At 46.4% G+C, this 20486-nt stretch overlaps 1 protein-coding gene across 4 annotated transcripts; it reads right to left on the reverse strand.

Annotated features, from left to right (window-relative positions):
* Positions 1-11223: 11223 nt before the first annotated feature.
* NFKBIL1 (NFKB inhibitor like 1) lies at positions 11224-20409 on the reverse strand. Of its 4 annotated transcripts, none has more exons than XM_044256866.1 (5): positions 20243-20409; positions 19772-19847; positions 18894-19170; positions 12213-12434; positions 11224-12035 (listed from the first exon to the last, which is right to left on the reverse strand). In XM_044256866.1, exons 3-5 carry the CDS (start codon positions 19156-19158, stop codon positions 11446-11448), a joined length of 1077 nt encoding a protein of 358 aa, XP_044112801.1. In that variant the 5' UTR covers positions 19159-19170; positions 19772-19847; positions 20243-20409; the 3' UTR covers positions 11224-11445. The 4 variants fall into 4 exon arrangements, with proteins under 4 accessions (XP_044112801.1, XP_044112791.1, XP_044112781.1 ...); XM_044256856.1 differs by having other exon boundaries at positions 19772-19880; XM_044256846.1 differs by lacking the exon at positions 19772-19847.
* Between the last annotated feature and the right edge of the window lie 77 nt (positions 20410-20486).

The following is a 20486-nucleotide window of genomic DNA, read 5'->3' on the forward strand; positions in this document are numbered from 1 at the left end:
TATACTCTAGCTTACTTACCCACTCTTCTGTTGATAGATGTTTGGTTTGTCTCTACTTTTTGGCCACTATGAAAGATGTCGATATGAACATTCTTAAAAATGAGCCAGTTTTCGCTTAATTTGTAAGAAAAAAAAAAGATTTCTAAAGATGATTTTGTCCATGTTTCAGAAGATTGAGAAAATTGGCTATCTCAAATATGGTTATCTTTATTGATGTTGGTATGTTTTCATTTTGAGAGTTTTGAATGGCTAAAGGCCCCCCCACCCCTGTGACATTGGGGATACTGTTGTTCTCCTCTAGCACAATGTTGCTGAGTAGTCTTGGGGTCCCGTGGCACAGAAGTAACATTCCGGGTGTGTATGAACCATTTCTCTTGCTTTCCTCCCCTTTCTTGAGGCTCTTTGCCTTTCATGCCTTCCTAGTCCGATAAGACTATTGTTTCTTTTCATTCTCCTTCCACCTCTTTAGCTTTCTCTCTATTTCACAAACACTTATTGAGCACCTTATATAAGGCATTGAGGATTTATATGAGAAAGAGAGTCCGCATGCACTCTGGGACCTCAAAAACCAACAAGGAAGACAGGAAAGTTAGCAGATAATTACAATAGAGTGTGATGGAGGGCTTATGGTTGTCCACAGAAAAACCACTGAACTTGGCTTGGGGGAGGGGTGCTAGGCATTAAGTGTTGAAAGAGCCTGAGCAGGGGGGGAGCGGGAGGGAGAGAGAGAATCTTAAGCAGGCTCCACGCCTAGGGCAGAGCCCAATATGGGGCTTGACCTCAGGACCCTGAAATCATGACCTGAGTCAAAATCGAGAATCAGGTGCTTAACTGACTGAGCCATCCAGGTAGCCCTTCACTAGCACTTTAGGATCACTTGGTGTTCTACCAAGATGACCTTGAAAACCTTGTTTTGGATAAACTCAATAGTCTCATTCTTGGGGCTTTCTCCTAGATTGTTACACACTGCAGAAGAGTCATGTCACCAGAAGGGGTCTTCTGCTCATCCTGGCCATCTAACCTGAGAGAGCCCTCAAGATTTCTCAATCTTTCTTTCTTGATTCGCTTTCTACTCCTGCAATTGATGTTCTAAATCTCTGCGCCTTTTACACCTCAATTTTACCTCTTTACTCTCAGTTGGTGAAGCTGTCATCTATTTCATTGAGCTTAAGGCCATCTGAGCTGATCTCTTCACTTCCTTCTTTTTCCTTCACTTTATTTATACTTTGGGTACGAATAGGAGCAGAGATGAGGCTTGGGAGGTAAGCTGAGAACACATTCTGAAGGATTTATTAAATTTTTAAAGGTAAATTTTTAAAAAAGATGTATTTATTTGACAGACAGAAATCACAAGTAGGCAGAGAGGCAGGCCCAGAGACGGGGGGAGGCTCTGCAGGGAGCCTGATTCAGGGCTCGATCCCAGGACCCTGGCATCATGACCTGAGCTGAAAGCAGAGGCTTTAACCCACTGAGCCACCCAGATGCCCCTAAAGGTAAATTTTAAATTAATAAATTTTATTATTTATTTATTAGAGAGAGAGAGAGGGCGAGCACGAGCAGGGGGAGCGACAGGCAGCAGGAGAGGGAGAAGCAGGCTCCCCACTGAGCAGGGAGCCCAATGTGGGCCTCAATTCCAGGACCCCAGGATCATGATCTGAGCATGCCATTCTGAAGGGTTTGAAACGAAGAAAAGGAGTTTGGATTTCATTCTAATTATGATGGGGAGTCACCAAAATTTTTAAGTGAGAGAGGGACTCAATGCAGATTGGTACATCAGAAAAATGCATCTGGAAGCTGCATGAAGAATGGATTGGGTACGGGAGTTGAGGGGCTGGAGGGGAAAGCAGAAGGTGGAAACAAGTTACAAAACTTATGCAATAACCTGGCAAGGAGATAATAGGAGCTTACACTTAGACTGAGGCAACAGCAGGAGGATGGAAGGGATGAGAGAGTTTCTAGGCAAAATCTACAGATGTGGGTACTGAGGGTACTGAGCAGATGTGATGGAGGAAGAGTGGCTACAGATACCCGCTTTAAGTATCTTCTTCTAGCAGCACCTGGGTGGCTGAGTCAATTAAGCATCCAACTCTTGGTTTTGGCTCAGGTCATGATCTCAGGGTTGTGATATTGAGTCCCAAGTCCTGCATTGGGCTCTATACTCAGTGGGGAGTCGCCTTGGGATTCTCTCTCTCCCACTCTCTCTGTTCCCCCACTTCCCAAGCTCTTGCGTGTGCTCTCTCTTTCTTTAATAAATGAATAAATCTTTTTTTATGATTTATTTATTTGAGAGAGAGAGAGATCGTGAGCAGGGTGGGGGGGCAGGTAAGAGGGAGAAGCAGACTCCCCACCAAGCAGGGAGCCCGATGTGGGGCTTGATCCTGGGACTCTGAGAACATGACCTAAGCAGAAGGCAGGTGCTTAACCAACTGAGCAACCCAGGTGCCCCTAAATAAATAAATCTTTAAAAAAATATTTTGGTCTATAGTTTGGTTTCCTCTTATTCTTTTAACCTACTGTCTCTTACATCACGGTTGGTTTCCCTTTTGGTCTCTGCTCCTTTCCTTTTCTCCATGTCTCTCTTTCTCCAGAGTTCCTTTTCCTTCCTGTTTTCTCTTTCTGCCTCTCTAATGATAGGAGCTGATGGACTAGGAGACCTCAGTTATATTAAAGTATAAAACAGGGTTGCAATTAACGATGAGAAACTGAGAAAGGGAGAAACTTAGGTCAGAGAGGAAGACCGGGCATTGAGGGACAAAAAGGCGAAGGTGCGAAAGAGTGGTAGGAGACATGAGAGACAGAGAGGAAGGAGGGCAAGAACTCGGCTGAGGCTCAGTGTCGCAGGCGTTTGTGATATGCTGAAGGACGCTCCTTGAGATGGGCCAATCTTGGTTTCAATCTCAGTTTCGGAGGTTGTGTGAAATTTGGTTTCTTTCTTGGAGAGGCCAGCAGTTGGTTTGGGGCTTTCCCTGGGTGGGAGGGGTGATGACTAGAGTCTTGTGCCCCAAACTCAGGGAAATACAGTTTCTACAGTGGGCTATGTTGAGAAACGAGTGAAATCTCAGGCCTCTAAATGACGTTGAAATGACATTAGCTTCAAACTTGAACTTAGCCTCAAAACCTATATTGGGATTTATTTTATTTTATTTTTTAAAAGATTGTATTTATTTATTTGACTGAGAGAGAGAGACAGCAAGAGCAGGAACACAAGCAGGGGGAGTGGGAGAGGGAAAGTAGGCTTCCTGCTGGGCAGGGAGCCTGATGTGGCACTCGAGCCACCCAGGCACCCCTATATTGGGATTTAATACTAACTTTGACCCTAACTCAAATATAACCTCAACCTAAATTGCAACTCAAACTACTCAATGGAAACCTCAAATCTAAACACATTCCAATAAATAAGTCTGAAAATAAACTTATCCTCTAAACTAACCCAATCTTGTTTCCTACAGCTTATTTTGAAATCAACTCATCTCCACACCCGACCTTATAGTTAAACCTGACTCAAAAGTCAAGTCCAATCTAAGCCACAAAACTAAAGGTGAGCTTTCTCCTGTTTTATTCCATTATTCATCCATCTCTTCATTTAAGGTGCTTTTTTTTAACTCCCCTCTTATGTGCTGGGCACTGTGCTAGGCAATAAGGAAATAGAAGCAAACAAAGCAGACATCCTAGTAAGGCAAGGCAGAAAGGAAATATACAGAAGTCAGTAAGTAGTGCTAGAAGGAAACAATACAGGGGACGTGAGGAGTGGCAGAGAACTGCTTTAGATACAGTGGTCAGGAAGTCCTCTCTAAGTGGCATTTAAGCTGAGACCCAAATGACAAGTAAGAGTGACCAGGTGAAGGTTTAGTGGGCAAGCATTCCAGGCAAAGGGAAGAGCTACTGCAAAGGGTGGAAGGCAGAAATGAGCAGGGGGTGTTGAGGGACAGAAAGGGAACTGATGTGGCTGGAAAAGAGAGAGAGCAGGAGCGGGGTGGGCGATGAGGTCAGAGAGAGGAGCCAGATCATGCAGGACCCTTCAAAGAGAAATAAAGCATCTGACTTTTGTTCAACCATGGGAAGCCTTTAGAAGGTATAAATACGTATGTTTGTATGTGTGTGTATAAAGGCGGAGGGGAGGAGAAGTGGGTGGGGAGGAGGAAGAGGACAGAGAGGAATGAGGCAGAGGTGACTGGATTTATGTTTTTAAAAGATCCTGTGTCTAGGGCACCTGGGTGGCTCAGTCAGTTAAGCATCTGTCTCCAGCTCAGGTCATGATCCCAGGGTCCTGGGATCTAGTTCCACATCCAGCTCCCTGCTCCGTGGGGAGACTACTTTTTCTGTCTGCCGCTCCCCTGCTCATGCTTCTTTCTCTTGCTTGCTCTTTCTCCCAAATAAATAAATGAACTCTTAAAAAAAAAGAAAAAAAAGATCTTGTCTAGACTGGGTTGTAGGAGGAAAGAATGAAAGCAGGGACATCAGTTAGGAGACAATGGCAGCGATAGGAGGAGAGAAGATGGTGGCAGCCATAAAGAAGGAGAAAAGTAGACAAATGTGGTGTATATTTCAGGGTAGAATTGTCAGGACTCTATAAGGGAGTGGATGGATTTTAGGGGGTGTTGGAAGATAGGAAGACTGGGAGGAATGTGGATTCTGATGAAGTAGGAGAACAAAAAGTTCAATTTTGAATATGTTAAGTCTAAATCCATTGGGCAGACATCCAAGTGGAGAAGACACTTGGCAGTTGGATAGAAGTCTGGCTTTCAAAGGCAAGGTCAGAGCTAGAGCGACAACACTGGGAGTCATCCACATGAAGATGGCATTTAAAACCATGGAACTGGAAGACATGCTTTGTCTTGTGCTTCCCCCATTGTTTTTTTCCATCATAATAAATACTATGTACCTTCCATTCTAAATTCTAGAGGCAGCAAACTCCTGTTTCCGGAAGCAAAACCCTCCAGGCTTTTTCTTCTCCTGAACTCTCACTGGGATCTAACCTCCCTGGATTAGACTCTTTACCCCACAGGATACTTCTACCAATCCATTTTACAATATGCTGTGGAACTCCTCATAGATTAAAATTCTCTGCCTCAATTTTTAAAGACTCTTCCTCTGGCATAGAACCTGGATTTACCCTAATGTTTCTCGTTTTCTCTTTGGTGAAGTCTGCTCTTCCTTCTACCCAGTCAGAAAGGGCAGGGGGCAGAGGAGAGACCACTATTCAGCACCACTGGTAACCTCCTTTTCTTCTCTTGAAGCCTGTGCCTTTTGCATTTGCCATGCTCTTCCTATCTGCTCAGTAGTCTTCTCTACCAACATCTTTATCACATTCTTAACAACTTTAATTCTAGCTCAGTTTTTCTCCATATCTCATCCCCACTATCATCTTTAGAGACTTTAAAACCACACAAAACGATCTCACACAGTCCTCTCAGTGCTTCAACTTTCTCAGTTACAAAGCTTTACAGCCTCTTTCCCTGCTCCCATTTAGGCACCCATGAGCAAGGTCGTATCTCAGACCTCAGCATCACTCGAAAGGGCTACATCTTTGAGATCTTGAGCTCCAATTTTTCCCTCTCACAACCACCATTCACTTTTCACCCCCTCACTCTTCCCTCCCATCATATTAGTTTCTCCATTCTCACCAAGACTTCCAACCCCTCTTCTTTCCTTGTTTTCCTTGTCCATCTGGTTTAACTTGCAATGCATGGTCAAACATTTCAGCTACTTTCACTAGCACTTTATTAGTTTTTATTATTATTATTATTTTTAAAGAGAGTGTGCGCAGGGGGAGGGGCAGAGGGAGAGAAAGAGTCTTAAGGCTCCATGCCCAGGGCAGAGCCCAATGTGCGGCTTGACCTCAGGACCCTGAAATCATGACTTGAGTCAAAATCGAGTCAGGTGCTTAACCGACTGAGCCACCCACTAGCACTTTAGGATCACTTGGTGTTCTACCAAGATGACCGTGAAAAACTTGTTTTGGATTAAACTCAATGGTCTTATTCTTGGGGCTTTCTCCTAGGCTGCCACACACTGCAGGAGAGTCATGTCACTAGAAGGGGTCTTCTGCTCATTCTGGCCATCCAACCTGAGAGAGTCCTCAGGATTTCTCGATCTTCTTTTCTTGATTCAATGTTCTACTCCTGCAGGTGATATTCTAAATCTCTGGGCTTCTTACACCTCAATTTTACCTCCTTACTCTCAGTTGGTGAAGCTCTCATCTATTTCATTGAGCTTAAGGCCACCCAAGCTGATCTCTTCACTTCCTTCTTTTTCCTTCACTTTATTTACATTTCATCTTTTTTTTAAAAAAGAAACTTGAATACAACTTGTATTTTATTTATTTTTTATTTTTTAAAAGATTTTATTTATTTATTTGACAGACAGAGATCACAAGTAAGCAGAGAAGCAGGCAGAGAGGGGGAGGCAGGCTCTCTGCTGAGCAGAAAGCCCGACACAGGACTCGATCCCAGGACTCTGGGATCATGACCTGAGCCAAAGGCAGAGTCTTTAACACACTGAGCCACCCAGGCGCCCCTTATTTACTTAAAAATGTTTTTTTAAAAACATTTATTTGAGAGAGAGAGCAAGAGAGAGAGAGAGTGATCAGGCACAAGCAGGGGCAACAGCAGGAAGAGGAAGAAGTAGACTCTCCCCTGAGCAGAGAGCCCAAAATGGGACTCGATCCCAGGACCCTGAGATCATGACCCAAGTCGAAGGCAGATGCTTACCTGACTGAGCCACCCAGGCTCCCCCTCTTTTTTAAATTAAATATAAATTTAAATTAATTTTAAAATATATTTTTTCATTTATTTGAGAGAGAGAGCATGAGCTGGGGGAGGGGCAGAGGGAGAAGCAGACTTGGGGCTAAGTACGGAGCCTGGCCCAGGGCTAGATCCCAGGACCCCAGGGTCATGACCTGATCCAAAGGCAGACACTTAACCGACTGAGCCACCCAGATGCCCCATCTTTCTTTTCTTTTGACTCCGAGGACTCTTCATCCTGTCCAAGGCTGTTCCTTTTGCTCTATATTTCACTTCCTGTGTCTTTACTATATTTTCCACCCACCCCTCATATTTTCAGGATCTTTCTCTCTTCGTGCACCCTGCTTTCATTTCACAAACATGTTCAATTTTATTTCTTGAAAAAAATCTTTCCCTGGACTTTGTTTTTCTCTTTGCCATTTCATCTCTCACCTTCCTTTTCTGTGTGGTGTCTCGAGACTAGCCCCCTTAACTACCCACTTTTTTGGGAACTGGTAACATTTTCCTCATCTGTAAAATTCGTGGGTTGCCCTAGAGATGATTCTTAGTTATCTTCCATATTCACCATTCTATGACTTTGTACCCACCACCTCCCTTTCCTCACCTCCTACTCATTCCTCAACCTATGTAAAGTGATTTCTGCCCCTCTGGTAAGTGGAAACTGTTTTCTCAAAATTTGTAATTGTCTAGTTCCTGAACCCAAAGGATCTTTCAACCTTCCCCTACTCGACCTCTTTGAAACATTAGATGTGGCTCTGTCTCTGCTTGGCACACCCCTCCCTTGCCCTACTTCTCTGACCGCTTCCCCACCTCCCTCATTTATTGATTCCTCTTGCTTAGACCATCTTTGGGGCTCTTCTGGTCATCTTCTCACAAGGATCCTGTGCACTCCGAGGCTCAGTGTCCACTAGGAAGGGAATGATGCCCAAATCTACCCCTCCAGCTCACACTTTACTCTTGAGTTCCTGACCTGCTTGCCGGAAATCTCTGCCTGACTGTTATGGCAGCATGTCAAACTTAGCAGGCCTTCCTTGAACACTTGATTACTCTAACGAGGTGCACCCCCCTTATGACCTGTAGTTGTTACTTATAGATTGTTTATCTCATTAGACTGCAAGTTCTATGAGGGCAGTGACTTTATATTTCATTTAAACCTTTTGTCTAGCAGAGTGTTCTGCTCCTATCAAATATAATTTGTGCTTGGGGCGCCTGGGTGGCTCAGTGGGTTAAAGCCTCTGCCTTCGGCTCAGGTCATGATTCCCGGGGTCCTGGGATCGAGCCCCGCATCGGGCTCTCTGCTCTGCAGGGAGCCTGCTTCCCCCTCTCTCTCTGCCTCTCTGCCTACTTGTGCTGTCTGTCAAATAAATAAATAAAATCTTTAAAAAAATATAATTTGTGCTTAATCAAAATATATTGCTTCAGTGTCTGAAACAGAATTCCTTCTCTTTCCCTTCAGCTTGGTGTCTCCTTCTAGGCTTAGGGAATCATCTTTCTAATCCTCTAGGCTCAAAATTCAGAGCCATCTAAGGTTCCTTTTCTAAGATTCCTTCCACTGTCCTATCGGTTGTCTTGTGCTAATGACTTATCCTCTCAAAGTCTTTAAGATCTGTTCCCTCCTTTAATGCTATTTGGAAGTACTCAGACCTAAGTGAAAGTACACAAGTTTTGGAGTAAGATGCGCTTAGTGTTAATCTGCTACTTTTTATCCATGTAGCCTTAAGCAGGTTCAGTATGTTTATGAGCCCTGGTTTCCTCCTTATTTATTTATTTGACACACACAGAGAGAAAACAAGTAGGCAGAGAGGCAGGCAGAGAGAGTGGGAAGGAGGCTCCCTGCTGGGCAGAGAGTCCGATTCGATTTGGGGCTCAATCCCAGGACCCTGAGACCATACCCAAGCTGAAGGCAGAGGCTTAACCCTCTGAGCCACCCAGGCGCCCATGGTTTCCTCTTTATAATGGAGATCTACCACCCATCTTCTGAACAGTTGTCGGCAGGATTACTCCTGTTGGGAAAGGGTTTGACATGGCAGGTGTTCATAGAACCAGTGATCGGATTGTTGCTTTCTTCTTTACTCCTCATCTGTAACCCCTGCAGCACTCTCCTGTTCTCTCCCTCTCTTCTGCACAGCTGCCACTAGCACCGAGACACACAGGAAGAGGTTCCAGACCCTTTACCTTGGCCTCCTGCGGGCCTCTCTTCAACACGTGCTTACTCACACTTGTGCTTTGTCTGTCTCAGGACATTCATCTTTTCCTCAATATACTGTTTTCTGACTCCTGGTCTCAGCTGAAGCCATTTCACTTGTCTACGGAGCCTGTCTCTTCATCTCTACCCATAGAAATTCTGCCCATTCCTCAGCACCAGTCAAATGCCCTCTCCTGGTTCAGAGTCTTCCCCCACCCCTTTTCTGTATCCACTATGTCTTACTCCCCAACATGTACTCAACATCATGCCCTGAATGACAATTAGGTATAGACCTCGCTTCCCCTGTTGGATGGCAAACTTGCAGTAGTCTGGATTTCTCTTTGGGCTACTTGTTGCTCATTTGAACTACACTAAATAGAGTCCCTCCCAGATCATTTTCCTAGCTTAACTCAAACTAGCCCCAAGCCCAATCTCCCAATTGACCCTTTTTGATCTCACTGGTCTTGTTCCCTAATCCTGTTTTTCTAACTGAACCCCAGCACGTCATCCTTCACCAAGAATTAAGTCCTCGTTCCAGCTCTCGAGAGCAGATGCACACATTCACACCTCCCCAGTGTTTCACAGTAGGCACTGAGTCATCCCTTGGGGATCCCTGGGCCCCCCTCCCTGCCCCCCACGGTGGACAGGATGCCTGCTGCCTGGCCCCAGGAGGTCAGAGGAAGCCAGGGCCTCTAGGGCTCAGTATTTTTATCAGCCTAGGAAACAAGAGACACAGAAGCGGAAACCCTGTGGTCAGAGAAAGTGAACAGCCCTCATCTCAGGGGAACCCCCAAGAGGGCTGGGGGCCAGACACCAGGGAGGGACGTTGAAAAGAAGGTGGTTTGGGGGCCGGGTATCAAGGCTTATTTTGATTTGGTTTTATGTAACTCTTGCAGAGTGGAAACGATGCACTTCAAAACCAGAGAAAAATTTGTTGGATGGAGGAGCAAATTTGGACATCAAAGGTTTCTGTTGCTTATCTCTCAACCCCCAGCTTAGGGATCCGAACCCCAACTCCCCCAACTCCCAACCTGGGCTCTTTGCATGCCACTTCCGAAATCTCCGGCCTGTGAGAGGAACCGGACGCCTGGGTTGCTCACAGATCGCAGGCTCTTCTCTGAATCACAGCAGCTTCCTCTCACAGGATCTTTCTCACCAGCCCTTCCTCCTCCTGGTGAACAGATGCCTGGTCCCTGGGAGGCCTTCCATCTCCTGGCTGTCTTCTCCCAAGGTCTCGGGCCCACCCCGTGTTCCCCTGCTTCCACGGGCTTCCCTCCCCATGCTCTACCGCCCTCTGGGTGCTCTTGAGTACACCAGGGCTCCACACCTAAAAAATTCGTTTCTGATTCTTAAGATTCTCTGTTGTAGACTGCACACGCCAGCGTATGCCTGTAACTCTTTTCGTGGATTTCCCTGTTGTGTCCTGGAGGATGGCAGTGGCGTTTGGTACTGTCTGCAACTTCCTCTCCCCGTTGTGGGGAGCCTGAGTGGAGATTGAGTATGGAACAGTGAAAGGGATGGTGCCAGACCCCCTCCCACTGTCCCTCAGGACCTTTTCCTCAACTTCAGCAAAAGGGGTGTATCTGGAAGGCCAAGTCTAGACTGCCCAGAGATAAAGCCTAGGTGTGGGAGAGGGGCAGAAGCTGGAGAGGACTGGGGCCCTGAAGGAGACCTAGGATTGAGGAGCTAGAGGGGAGATGGCCTTGGGTGTGGATCCCTGGTTGCCCAAGAACAGATAATCCAGGTTACATAATTTGGCTCTTTCCACCTCCTTCCCCTGCTCCTAATTTTAGCAACCGAAATTCCACTCCCCCACAGGGCTCTTCCTCTGTCCATTCTGCTTCTATCCCATCCTCCCACAACCTCCTCATGGTCCCCAGCTCCAGCTGCCCCCAACTCAGACCATTCAGTGACTCAGCAAAGGGAAAGCCCTGTGTTGGGGGAGGGGGTATTCAGTGGGGAGGAGGATGTGGTTCTGGCTGGGGAACTGGGGAGAGGAGGGAAACTGGTTTTGTTCCTTTTTTCGTCTCTGTTCATGTCTATTTCTCCAGTCACTGACAGTGGAGGAGCACAGCGCAGGGAGTGGTGACTGGTGGGCAAACTGGGTCTGCTCAGAGCTGCCTTTGTGGCTGGGAAAGCAGGGCCTTCTTGGCTCCAGCTGAGAGCCCATCTTGGTGTGTACGTGCATGATGCAGGTGTGTAGGAGCTGCGGGTTCTGGCAGGCGGGGTGGGAAAGGAGATGTCATGTATGATGAAAACCACAGCAATGGAAAAAGGCAGAGGAGACACCAGGAGTGAGAATGTGGAACCAGGTCTTATTAGGAAATGGAGGAGTCAGGGAGCAGTGGTGGTGGCCCATATCCTCCCCACTCCCACTCGTTACAAGTTTCGCTCCCACCCCATATCCTTCGCTGCGTAGCATCAGCCTCTTCCTCATCGTCCCCATACCTGACTTTCCCCTCACTACTGCCCTGCCTCTAAGGATGCATTCCCTGCAGTTTCTCACTCTTTCTCGGGTCACTTGAGGGCCTCTGCATGGCGGTTCAGGGCTTGAGAAAGGGCCGTCACAGCCCCCATCACACGGCCCAGCTCCCAGGTCTCAATCTGGCTTCGGAATCGCTGCAAGAAGCGGTCAGGGTGCCAGCGGACCTGCTGGACCCTCAAGTACCTTCTCAGGGCCCCCTGCTCCTCCAAGGGGGGGCCCCTGGCCACGAGGGCTGCGGCCATGGCCTCCGGGTCCCCTCCTCCAGGGCAAGGCCAGGGCACATCGCCAAAGCGCCAGAGGCTACCCCTCCCTGCTCCTCTTGGGTGTTCTGCCCTGGGCCCAGCCCTGGCTGGCTCTGGCCCTCGGTCCCCACGAGCCTCCTGTGCCCTCTTTGCTCGGCTCTCACGCAGTTCTTCCTCCTTGGCCCGGGCTCGCTCTCGGAAGAGCCGCTGCTCCTCCTCCTGCTGTTGCCAGCTGTGACTGGAGCCCTCAGCCCGTGGGGGTCGGCAGGCTCCCTCTGCCTCTCGCTGTTGCTGCTGGTGCTTCTGTGCATGCTCCCGGGCCAGGCGCTCTGACCAGGCTGAGAAGGACTCGGGCTCCTGGGTCTCATGGGAGGCATCATCTGTTTGGGAGGGCAGAATGGGGGTGGCTGGGAAATGCTGTTGAGGAGGTGACAGTCAAGAGGGAGGGCAGTATAGAGGAAGGGGGTACAGGAGGCCAGCAGGAACATGCATGCGGTGGGTACAGAAAAGCAGTCAAGGGGAAGAAGGGCAGCTGTGGATGGGAATGGATTCCTCACCTTCAAATCTCCCAATGACCTCTTGCCACTCATCCTCCAGCTCTCCCTGCAGCTTCTGCCTCCATTCCCGCTCTTTAGAGGCCTCGTCCTCCTCCTCCTCTTCAGCAGAATCCCAGGGGGGTCCCCAGCCCAAAATTTGCCCAGGGGTCTCCCCATCCTTATTCTTTATTCCCATAGCAGAAGGGCAGCGACTCAGTAGTGGCAGGAAGAAGTCCGTGTAGGCTGTTGGTGGGAGAGCAGTGAGCAGAAATTAGCTGGGACTCCCATTCCTTGACACGGCTGCCATCTTGAATCCTGCTGGTCACTCATTCCCTTGGTCCTACAGCAATGGAAATGGTTGCCCACACAGAAGCCTCCTGGGTATTAGGAAATCACTGTCACTGACAAATATTTACTGATAGCTTACCACATGCGTGAGAAGTGTGGTAGTTTAAAATAATCTGATCCGAGGCCCTACAAACTATTTTAGTGTCCTAGGAGTTCTACTGTGTTAAATGACATTTTCCAGCCTGCCTCCAGACACCCTGGGCAATGTCAAAAACCTCTAACTATGTATTTCATTTTTGGTTTGAAAATATTGTCACTTCACAACTCTTACTGTGTGTTTCTGACCCAAAGCTATACTTCAGACTGGTAAAATAACTGAACATTTTACTCTGCAACATTATAAATATATAAATAAAGAACAGGAACCATTTCATATCACTTTTCAATAAACTGAGTAAAATAAATGTTTTCAGGGAGGGGAATGTCTCTCAGTCAACCTCATACAGTGCATTCTGGGAGAGGGGTGGGGAGGTAGAGGGTCTACACCAGCAACAAGTTTAAGCCACAGATATGTTCTCTGCAGCAAAGCAAGCTCTTTCCAAATTGACTACTGATCTAGGGCAGGAGAAAGGGGCTGAGATAGAGGGTCCCACCCAGGTGCTGGCTGACAGGAGGGTAGTGGTAAAAAGCAGGACTGATGTTCTTGAACTCTCCTCTTTCCTGAGCCCTGACCTCACTGCATCCACTCTAGCATCAGCTGAAGGCCATGCTGCCCACTTTACGGCCAGCCTGGCACTCTACCCCTGGCCCAGCCCACCCCCTATGGCCACCAAGCACCTCTTTCACTCCTGGGACAGAGGAAGGTGGTGAGGCACCCTCCCTTCCTGCGGACCTACTTTCTCTCCTTAGGGCAGGAGGAAATGGGCGGCCAGTCCTTAAATCTTTACTTTGTGGTGCTGCCAAGTACTGGCCACCTGGCAAAAGGATGGGACAAGGGAAGGGTTATCCTGTCACTGCCAGGAAGGTAGGAAGGTAGGATAACACAATGGGCCCACCTTGGCTGGGCAAGGCCCATCGCCCCCCACCCATCATCTCTTGGTACACTTGCGTGCTGCCCAGCTTAAACCCCATCAGGATGAGAGGAGGAGGGGCCACTTCTCTTTACCACTGATGTGACCTGTCACCAGCCCTCTCCACCTGTCCCACCCAGCAAATACCTAGTCCTATCTTTCAACTGCTTACTCCTCACTACAGTTCACAGCAGGTACAAGGATAGGTGCGTGTTCAGGCTTGCACAGGTTTTTAAATTCATGGGTTTTAAGGACTATAAAACATGGTAAGTAAAATATGGTACAGAATATTCAATAACCCCTAAAAATGTTCGTGTGTGGAAAAAGCTGGCTATGAAACTACACATAGGATTCAACCACAACTGTGTAAAAGAAGAGACCAAATACTATGGTTGCAAAAAAAAAAAACAGACTAGAAAAAAATATGTAAAAACCTTAGTCTATGGATGGCTGTCCTCCAATCTTATTTGGTTAATATTTTATTTAAAAATTTTAAAAAGATTTTATTATTTACTTGGCAGAGAGAGACAGCAAGAGAGGGAACACGAGCAGGGGGAGTGGGACAGGGAGAAGCAGGCTTCCCACTGAACAGGGAGCCTGATGTGGGGCTCCCTCCCACAACCCTGGGATCATGACCTGAGCTGAGGGCAGATGCTTGAATAAGCCACCCAGGCACCCCTGCTTAATGTTTCAATATGAAAGGGATATAACTAATGAGAAAAATTTCTTTTTAAAGAACGAAGAATACATTTAATCGCTGTTAACAGTTTTGCTATGGTCTCTTCCGGTCCTGTCTGGGTACAAATGCATACACAGGATGACTTTTTTTCAGAGATATGTCATCATGCTATATGTTTTGTTTGGCAAATTGCTTTTTTCACCTACCATCTCATTTGTACTTTTCCACAGGAGCGTACACAGTCTACCTCATTCATTTTTATGACCATGTAGTGTTCCGCGATGTGTATGAAACAAACATCTCCCCACGCCCAGTCAATAGACTTTGTTTCCAAAAATGTTCGGCCTCCTACATTTGTCTTTGTAGACTCCTTACAGTATTTCTGTGGGGTAGATTATCAGAAGTGGAATTTCTGAGTCAAAGGACACGAGCGATTTTACCAAACTGCTCTCAAATTTGTGCCAACATATACTCCTACAGAGACTATAAGAATGCCTGTGTTGTCCTTTACCAAGATTGAGTATCATCAACAACCCTTTTAATTTCGCTCATTTGATATATGAAAAAATGATCTTATTAATGAAGTTTACTGTACTTTATATGTTCTTTGGTTTCTTCTTTTTTTAAAAGATTTTATTTTTAAGTAATCTCTATTCACGTCCCTGAGATAAGAGTCACAAGCTCTGGTGACTGAGCCAGCCAGGCGCCCCTGGCTCTTTACTTCATTTGTGAATGACCTGTTCATATTCTCTGCCTACTTTTCTCCTAGATATTATATATGTAGACATGAGAATTATTTATATATTATAGATATCACCCCCGGTGTCGAGTATTTGTAAATAATTTCTCCCATCTTTGAAAAGTTTTTATGTAGTTAAATCCATATCAGTATTTTCTTTTATAGCCTTTGGCTTTACTGCATCCTTAGAAAAGCTTTCTCCCCTCTAAGATTATAAAAATATCCTCTTGTGTTTTTTTTCTACTATTTTTTTTTTTAAGATTTTATTTATTTATTTGACAGATAGAGATCACAATAGGCAGAGAGGCAGGCAGAGAGAGATGGAGAAGCAGGCTCCCCGCTGAGAAGAGAGCCTGATGTGAGACTCGATCCCAGGACCCTGGGATCATGACTTGAGCCGAAGGCAGAGGCTTTAACCCACTGAGCCACCCAGGCGCCCCTCTACTATCTTTTTATTTATCTAAAAAAATGTAGGGGCGCCTGGGTGGCTCAGTGGGTTAAGCATCTGCCTTATGCTTGGATCGTGGTCCTGGGGTCAAGCCCTGTACAGGGCTCCCTGCTCAGTGGGGAGCCTGCTTCTCCCTCTGCCAACTGCTCCCCCTGCTTGTGCTCTATCTTTTTCAGATAAATAAATAAAGTCTTTAAAAAAATGTAGAAAGTATAGTACAATAAGCACTCCTATTCCTCCCACAAGGTATGTTACTGTTTTGTAATTTTTGCAACATTATTTTGTCTTCAAGAGATAAACTATCATAGATAAAACTAAAGATTTCTCTAATGCTGCCTTCTAAATTTTATTCCCCTCCCCAGAGGAAACTCCTCCTATGAATTTGGTACAAACCCTTCCTGTCACACTTAGATCTTTAAGCAGCTGTACTTCTGAGTCAGTAGGACTGTTCCTCAGATGGGTCAAATACTTCAAGGTTGTTTATTAAATAGCTCGCTGCCCTCTGGTGATTTGAAATGTCACCTTTATATTCAATTTAGCAGTATAGATCGACTTCACAGTGCTCTTTAATTAGTATGGTGTACTTTTATATTGGGAAAAATATGTATGAAAAAAAATCTGAAGTAAACATGTACTTTGCCTTAGTGACAGAAGCACTGCTCTTCCCCTCTCCATTTTGAGACGTGATTTCTACCTTAAAGGGATGTTCATACTAACTGGCACAACACATTTTTGAAAGACCCCTATACTGGAAGCTCATATTGAGTGATGATTGACTGAGGCATGGAGGAAGAAAAGGTAAGGCGGGGGGTGTCAAAGAGGGCTTCAAGGAGGAGGCAGGGCTTATGTTGGGCTGGGAAGGGAGGATAACTTAGCAAAGTAAAAATCAGGTGGATGGGAAGGCAAAAGGTAAGAGACAGGCAGTCTTGTGAAAAACACATTTGGGGTCACTGAAGACAGAGCTACGTAGCTGAAGCTGCAGGTTTGTGGTTGTGCTATGGTAGGAAAGGCTGTAAAGGCAAACGGAACATAAATCAGACAGCTCAGCTATCTGCAAAACAGGGCCACAGCTTACTCCTACTGTGCAGCTCAAAGTGAGTAGCGGGTGGTAGAGGTTTGGTACTGTGCTGGCACAGAGCAGAAGTGCACTCAATGTGACATTAAAAAAAAAAAAATACCTGGCTGCCTTTGGACTTTTTTCTTTTTGCAAAGACTGTGAGAAAATGACCTATTGTTTCTTAGCGTTCACTAGTTCTTGTTGTGTGTAGAGAATGGTTATTGTCTGACTAAGGTATATTTATATGAGGGTCTTCGACACCTAAGACCACTTCCCCAGGAGGTGACAGGTCCCAAAAGGAAGTTACCGAAAGCCATTCATTGGCATCTCATTGGTTGTGACCACATAGCCCAGTCAATCCAGCAGGAACTGCCTCACCCCTTGCACCTAACTTGGGAAAGGGGGAAAACCTCCCTTTCCTTAGGGGAACCTGGGTCATTCCATCTGTTCAAAGAACGTATTTGCATTTTAAGACCTAATGGTCTCTAAAGCAGCTCCAAACTTAATGAGATGGGCCACTCTACCGAAGAGCCATAAGGCCACCTGGTGGCAGGGCTGTCAGGGAACAGAAGAAGCAAGGCCTGAGAAGATACCAGGGCTTGGTTGGGAACTGAGGACAGGTCCCCCTTAGGAAGACAACCTGTTGGCCAGGGTATTTCAGGAAGTTCCTGAACGTTCAAGACCCTAATTTCCTCATCTGTAATTGGATAATAGTATCAATCTCATACGCTTCTTAGATGTCAATAAAATGAAGGAAGATCCTACTATGAGATAGATTTTTATTCCTCAAAAACCATAATTGGGTAGTATAAGAATAAAAATAACAATACTTTTCATCTGGTGGGTGCCAAACCTGTACCAAGTGCTTGCCTCATTTACTTGTCACAACTTCCATTTAGAGAGGCAAGTTAAAAAATAAAAAATAATAATTAAAAAAAGGGATTAAAATTGGGCTCATGGAAGTTAAGCTGCATGTCCCTGGTACACAGCCTGTAGGTGGTAGAGTTTGAACTTGGAGGAGGTCTGGAATCTGCCACAGGGTTCTCTGCTCTCTTGCCATGTTTAATGTCAGCTGTCAAATTAGATGCCTACATTTTGCAAACCTCCTCGTTTTAAGTTTTTGGTTTTTAAAAAATCTGAATATGCCAGCCTATCTTACTATATTAAAGGGAATTAAAGAAAAGGTTTATTTTTCCCCCCCTCTGGGGAAAGTTTTGGGGGTGAGAGGGGTTTCTGCTGGGGAGCTAGAAGATGGTAATAGTAGCAATCAAACTGGGTTGTTCATCCCAATCTAGGGATTTTCCTCTACTGTTCTTACTTTAGAAGGAAAATCTCTAGGAGGGGAAAATTGCCAGAGGATTTTATTTTCCTAAAGGCTGCTACCTCTACAGAGCTGTGTCCATTGTCAATAGGTCCCCATCTGAAACCCTGTGTCAAAGGTTTTTCAGAACTCAGATGTTTTTGGGATTTCGTAGATCGTAGATCTGATCTGAAAGTACATACACTGTATATTCAGTAGCTGGGGAGGGCCTGGGCCACTCCAATAATCAAACACGTGAATGTTTCTGTGAAGAAATGTATGAACATTGACATCTGTAGGATGAAAAAGACTCACAGATAGTCTCTCTTTAGTTCAGGTTAGTTTTTCTCACCAAACGAGTCTGGTGAAAAATGTTTGGGTCTTAGTGTTTTTGAGTTGCAGAGAGGACGGTGAAGGGAGTACGGACGATCTGTTGATAACAGGAACACTACTGGCCAACATCTACTGTGTGCTAATCACATGCCAGGTGCTCTAATTACGTAGTGTGTCATAAAAATATATGATACAGCATGGTGTTTTGAACATGGGCGCTATCACTGTGTAATTCTGTAATGTATCACACAGGGCAAGACAGTTGTTAAGAGCACAGATGATTTTAGCTAAGCTGCCTGGATTCTAATTCCTCATCTGAGAAACAGGGGATAATATTAGTACTTATTGTTATGAGGATTAACTGGGCTGTTTTGTGAGAAGTGCTGGGACATAGTGAGAACTGTTGTTATTTAATTCTGCATGAGGGCAACCTAAGCCTCAGGGAAGTTTAGTAAATAGCCCAAGAATACACAGCTGTTAAGTGTGGCACGGGGATTTGAACCCAGGCAATGGAACTGCAGAACCTAACCTCTATCTTACTTTTTGCACTGCAGGCAAACAACCAGTCAAGAGACACAGGAGCTATAACCTTATAAGTTGTGAAATTTGAAGCTGCTGTTTTGAGAATGTTGGGTTCTTCAGACAATGGTAGCTCAGTAATATAAAGTCACAAATGCCAACGGGGTCAACTACCATCCCAGGCACAACTAGCTTATTTTTTAGCTGCTGGCCTTCATCTCATTTGCGGTCAATGGCTCACGACCTTATTCCCCACCAGGAAAACTCACCATCAGGGCCCTGGCGGGCAGCAGCGTGCAGCGCCGTGTCCCCGTGGCGGTCCTGGTGGGCAGGGTCAGCCCCAAGCCGAAGCAGCAGGCACAGGGCGGGGGCATCGTGGCGGGCACAGGCCCGGTGCAGTGGTGGGGGTTGCCCAGCGTCTACATCGAGGCCTGGGTGTCGCTGGAGGAGGGCCTGGGCCCGGACCAGCCGTCCTGCAGACAAGTAACGACGGAAGCGACGTTCTCGGCGTTGGCGGCGGGTAGTGGAGGCCATGGAAGTCTTGGGCTAAGGAAGAAGGAAAAAAAGGCAGCTGTCAGGGCCCCAGCCTGGCCTGGTCCCTCCTCCGCCGCCCCTGACATCCCCTCTGGTTCCTCCCTTCGGCCCCCCTTCTTCCTACATCTTCAGCAAGAGATGAAGTCTCTCCTAACTCTCATCCCTCAGCCAGATGCTAGGTTTGAAAAAAATTTTGAAGAGGGCTTGGGTCACATTTTTTAACGTAAAATTTGAGAAAAGGGTAATTGCTTTGAGATTCATTAGCCCAGATAATTTTTAATAGGAGACTTTGAAAAAGACAAAGAATGATGGGGAAAATATTTATCAACAGAAATCTGAATTTAAAAGTCACAGATAATTTCAAATAATAATCTAGAAATGGAATATGATGTACCCGGCAGACAGATGTGGAGGCTTCTCCCTCTGGGACCTGGGGGGAGGGGTTACTCATCAGACCTGCCCCCCCGCCCCCCTAAGTAACCCCAAAGCTGTAGGCCCGAGGCCTGTGTTTAAAACGCTGCGAGGAAGGGAGGCGGGAAGGGCGGGGACACTCTATGCTGGCGGAAATGGCGCAAGCCGAGACGCAGGTAAAAGGCGGAAATGAACTCGTTACCGGATGTCGTCTCTCTCTCCGAGAGGGCGAGGTGTGTGTGTTTCCTCAGTCGGGTCTCGGGTGGGGAACTTGAAAACTTAAGATAAAGGATCCGCCTGAAACCGGAAGACTGGACGACAAACGAGGAAAAGGAGACCAGCATGGGAGAGTAAAAAGGCCGATTTAAAGATTTATTCTCTCCTCCCCCAGCCGGGAAGAGAGAGGAGATGGTTCAGAGAAAGTAGATGATAAGAGAGAAAACAGGGGAGATAAGAAGGATTAAAAGTCATAGTAAAAATGGAAAACCACGACGAGGCCAAGAATAGGGGTAGATAAAAAAAGACATGTGTAAAGACATAAAGAAACAACCGTAGGAGAAGGCAAACGAAATGGATGCAGAAATTTAGACTTGGGAAAGATAAAGGGAGATGGAAACGGGAGGGAGTGAAAAAAAGAGGGGAAGAGAAGTAGGAAGAATTCAGGGAAACCCACCATCCTCTTCTCCCAATACGCGACACATGTTGACTTCTTTAGTTTCTCAGTCCATTTTCAGTCCCTCTGCGTCTCCTTCTCACTCCTCTCTGGTCCTGCCCCCACTCCTGGACGTTCTGACCGGGAAAACCCTGCACCGGCTGCGATGGTGCCAGACAGCTTTGGGCCTGGTCTCTGCTGCTCCCAGGTGGTCCTTCTGGGTACTGCCAGTGTAGACCTGGGAGAAGAGGCCAGCCATCAATGG

Source organism: Neovison vison, chromosome 1, assembly GCF_020171115.1.
Source record: "Neovison vison isolate M4711 chromosome 1, ASM_NN_V1, whole genome shotgun sequence".
Classification (NCBI taxonomy): domain Eukaryota; kingdom Metazoa; phylum Chordata; class Mammalia; order Carnivora; family Mustelidae; genus Neogale; species Neogale vison.

What these genes read in the sequence shown, in the direction of transcription:
- NFKBIL1 (XM_044256837.1), bottom strand. Translation starts at nt 19,609, where the DNA reads ATGAGTAACCCCTCCCCCCAGGTCCCAGAGGGAGAAGCCTCCACATCT. An exon ending in CCTCCACATCTGTCTGCCGG is followed by an intron (nt 19,171 to 19,552) that starts GTACATCATATT and finishes CTTCTTCCTTAG; the next exon opens with CCCAAGACTTCCATGGCCTC. An exon ending in TGCCCGCCAGGGCCCTGATG is followed by an intron (nt 12,435 to 18,893) that starts GTGAGTTTTCCT and finishes TCCCACCAACAG; the next exon opens with CCTACACGGACTTCTTCCTG.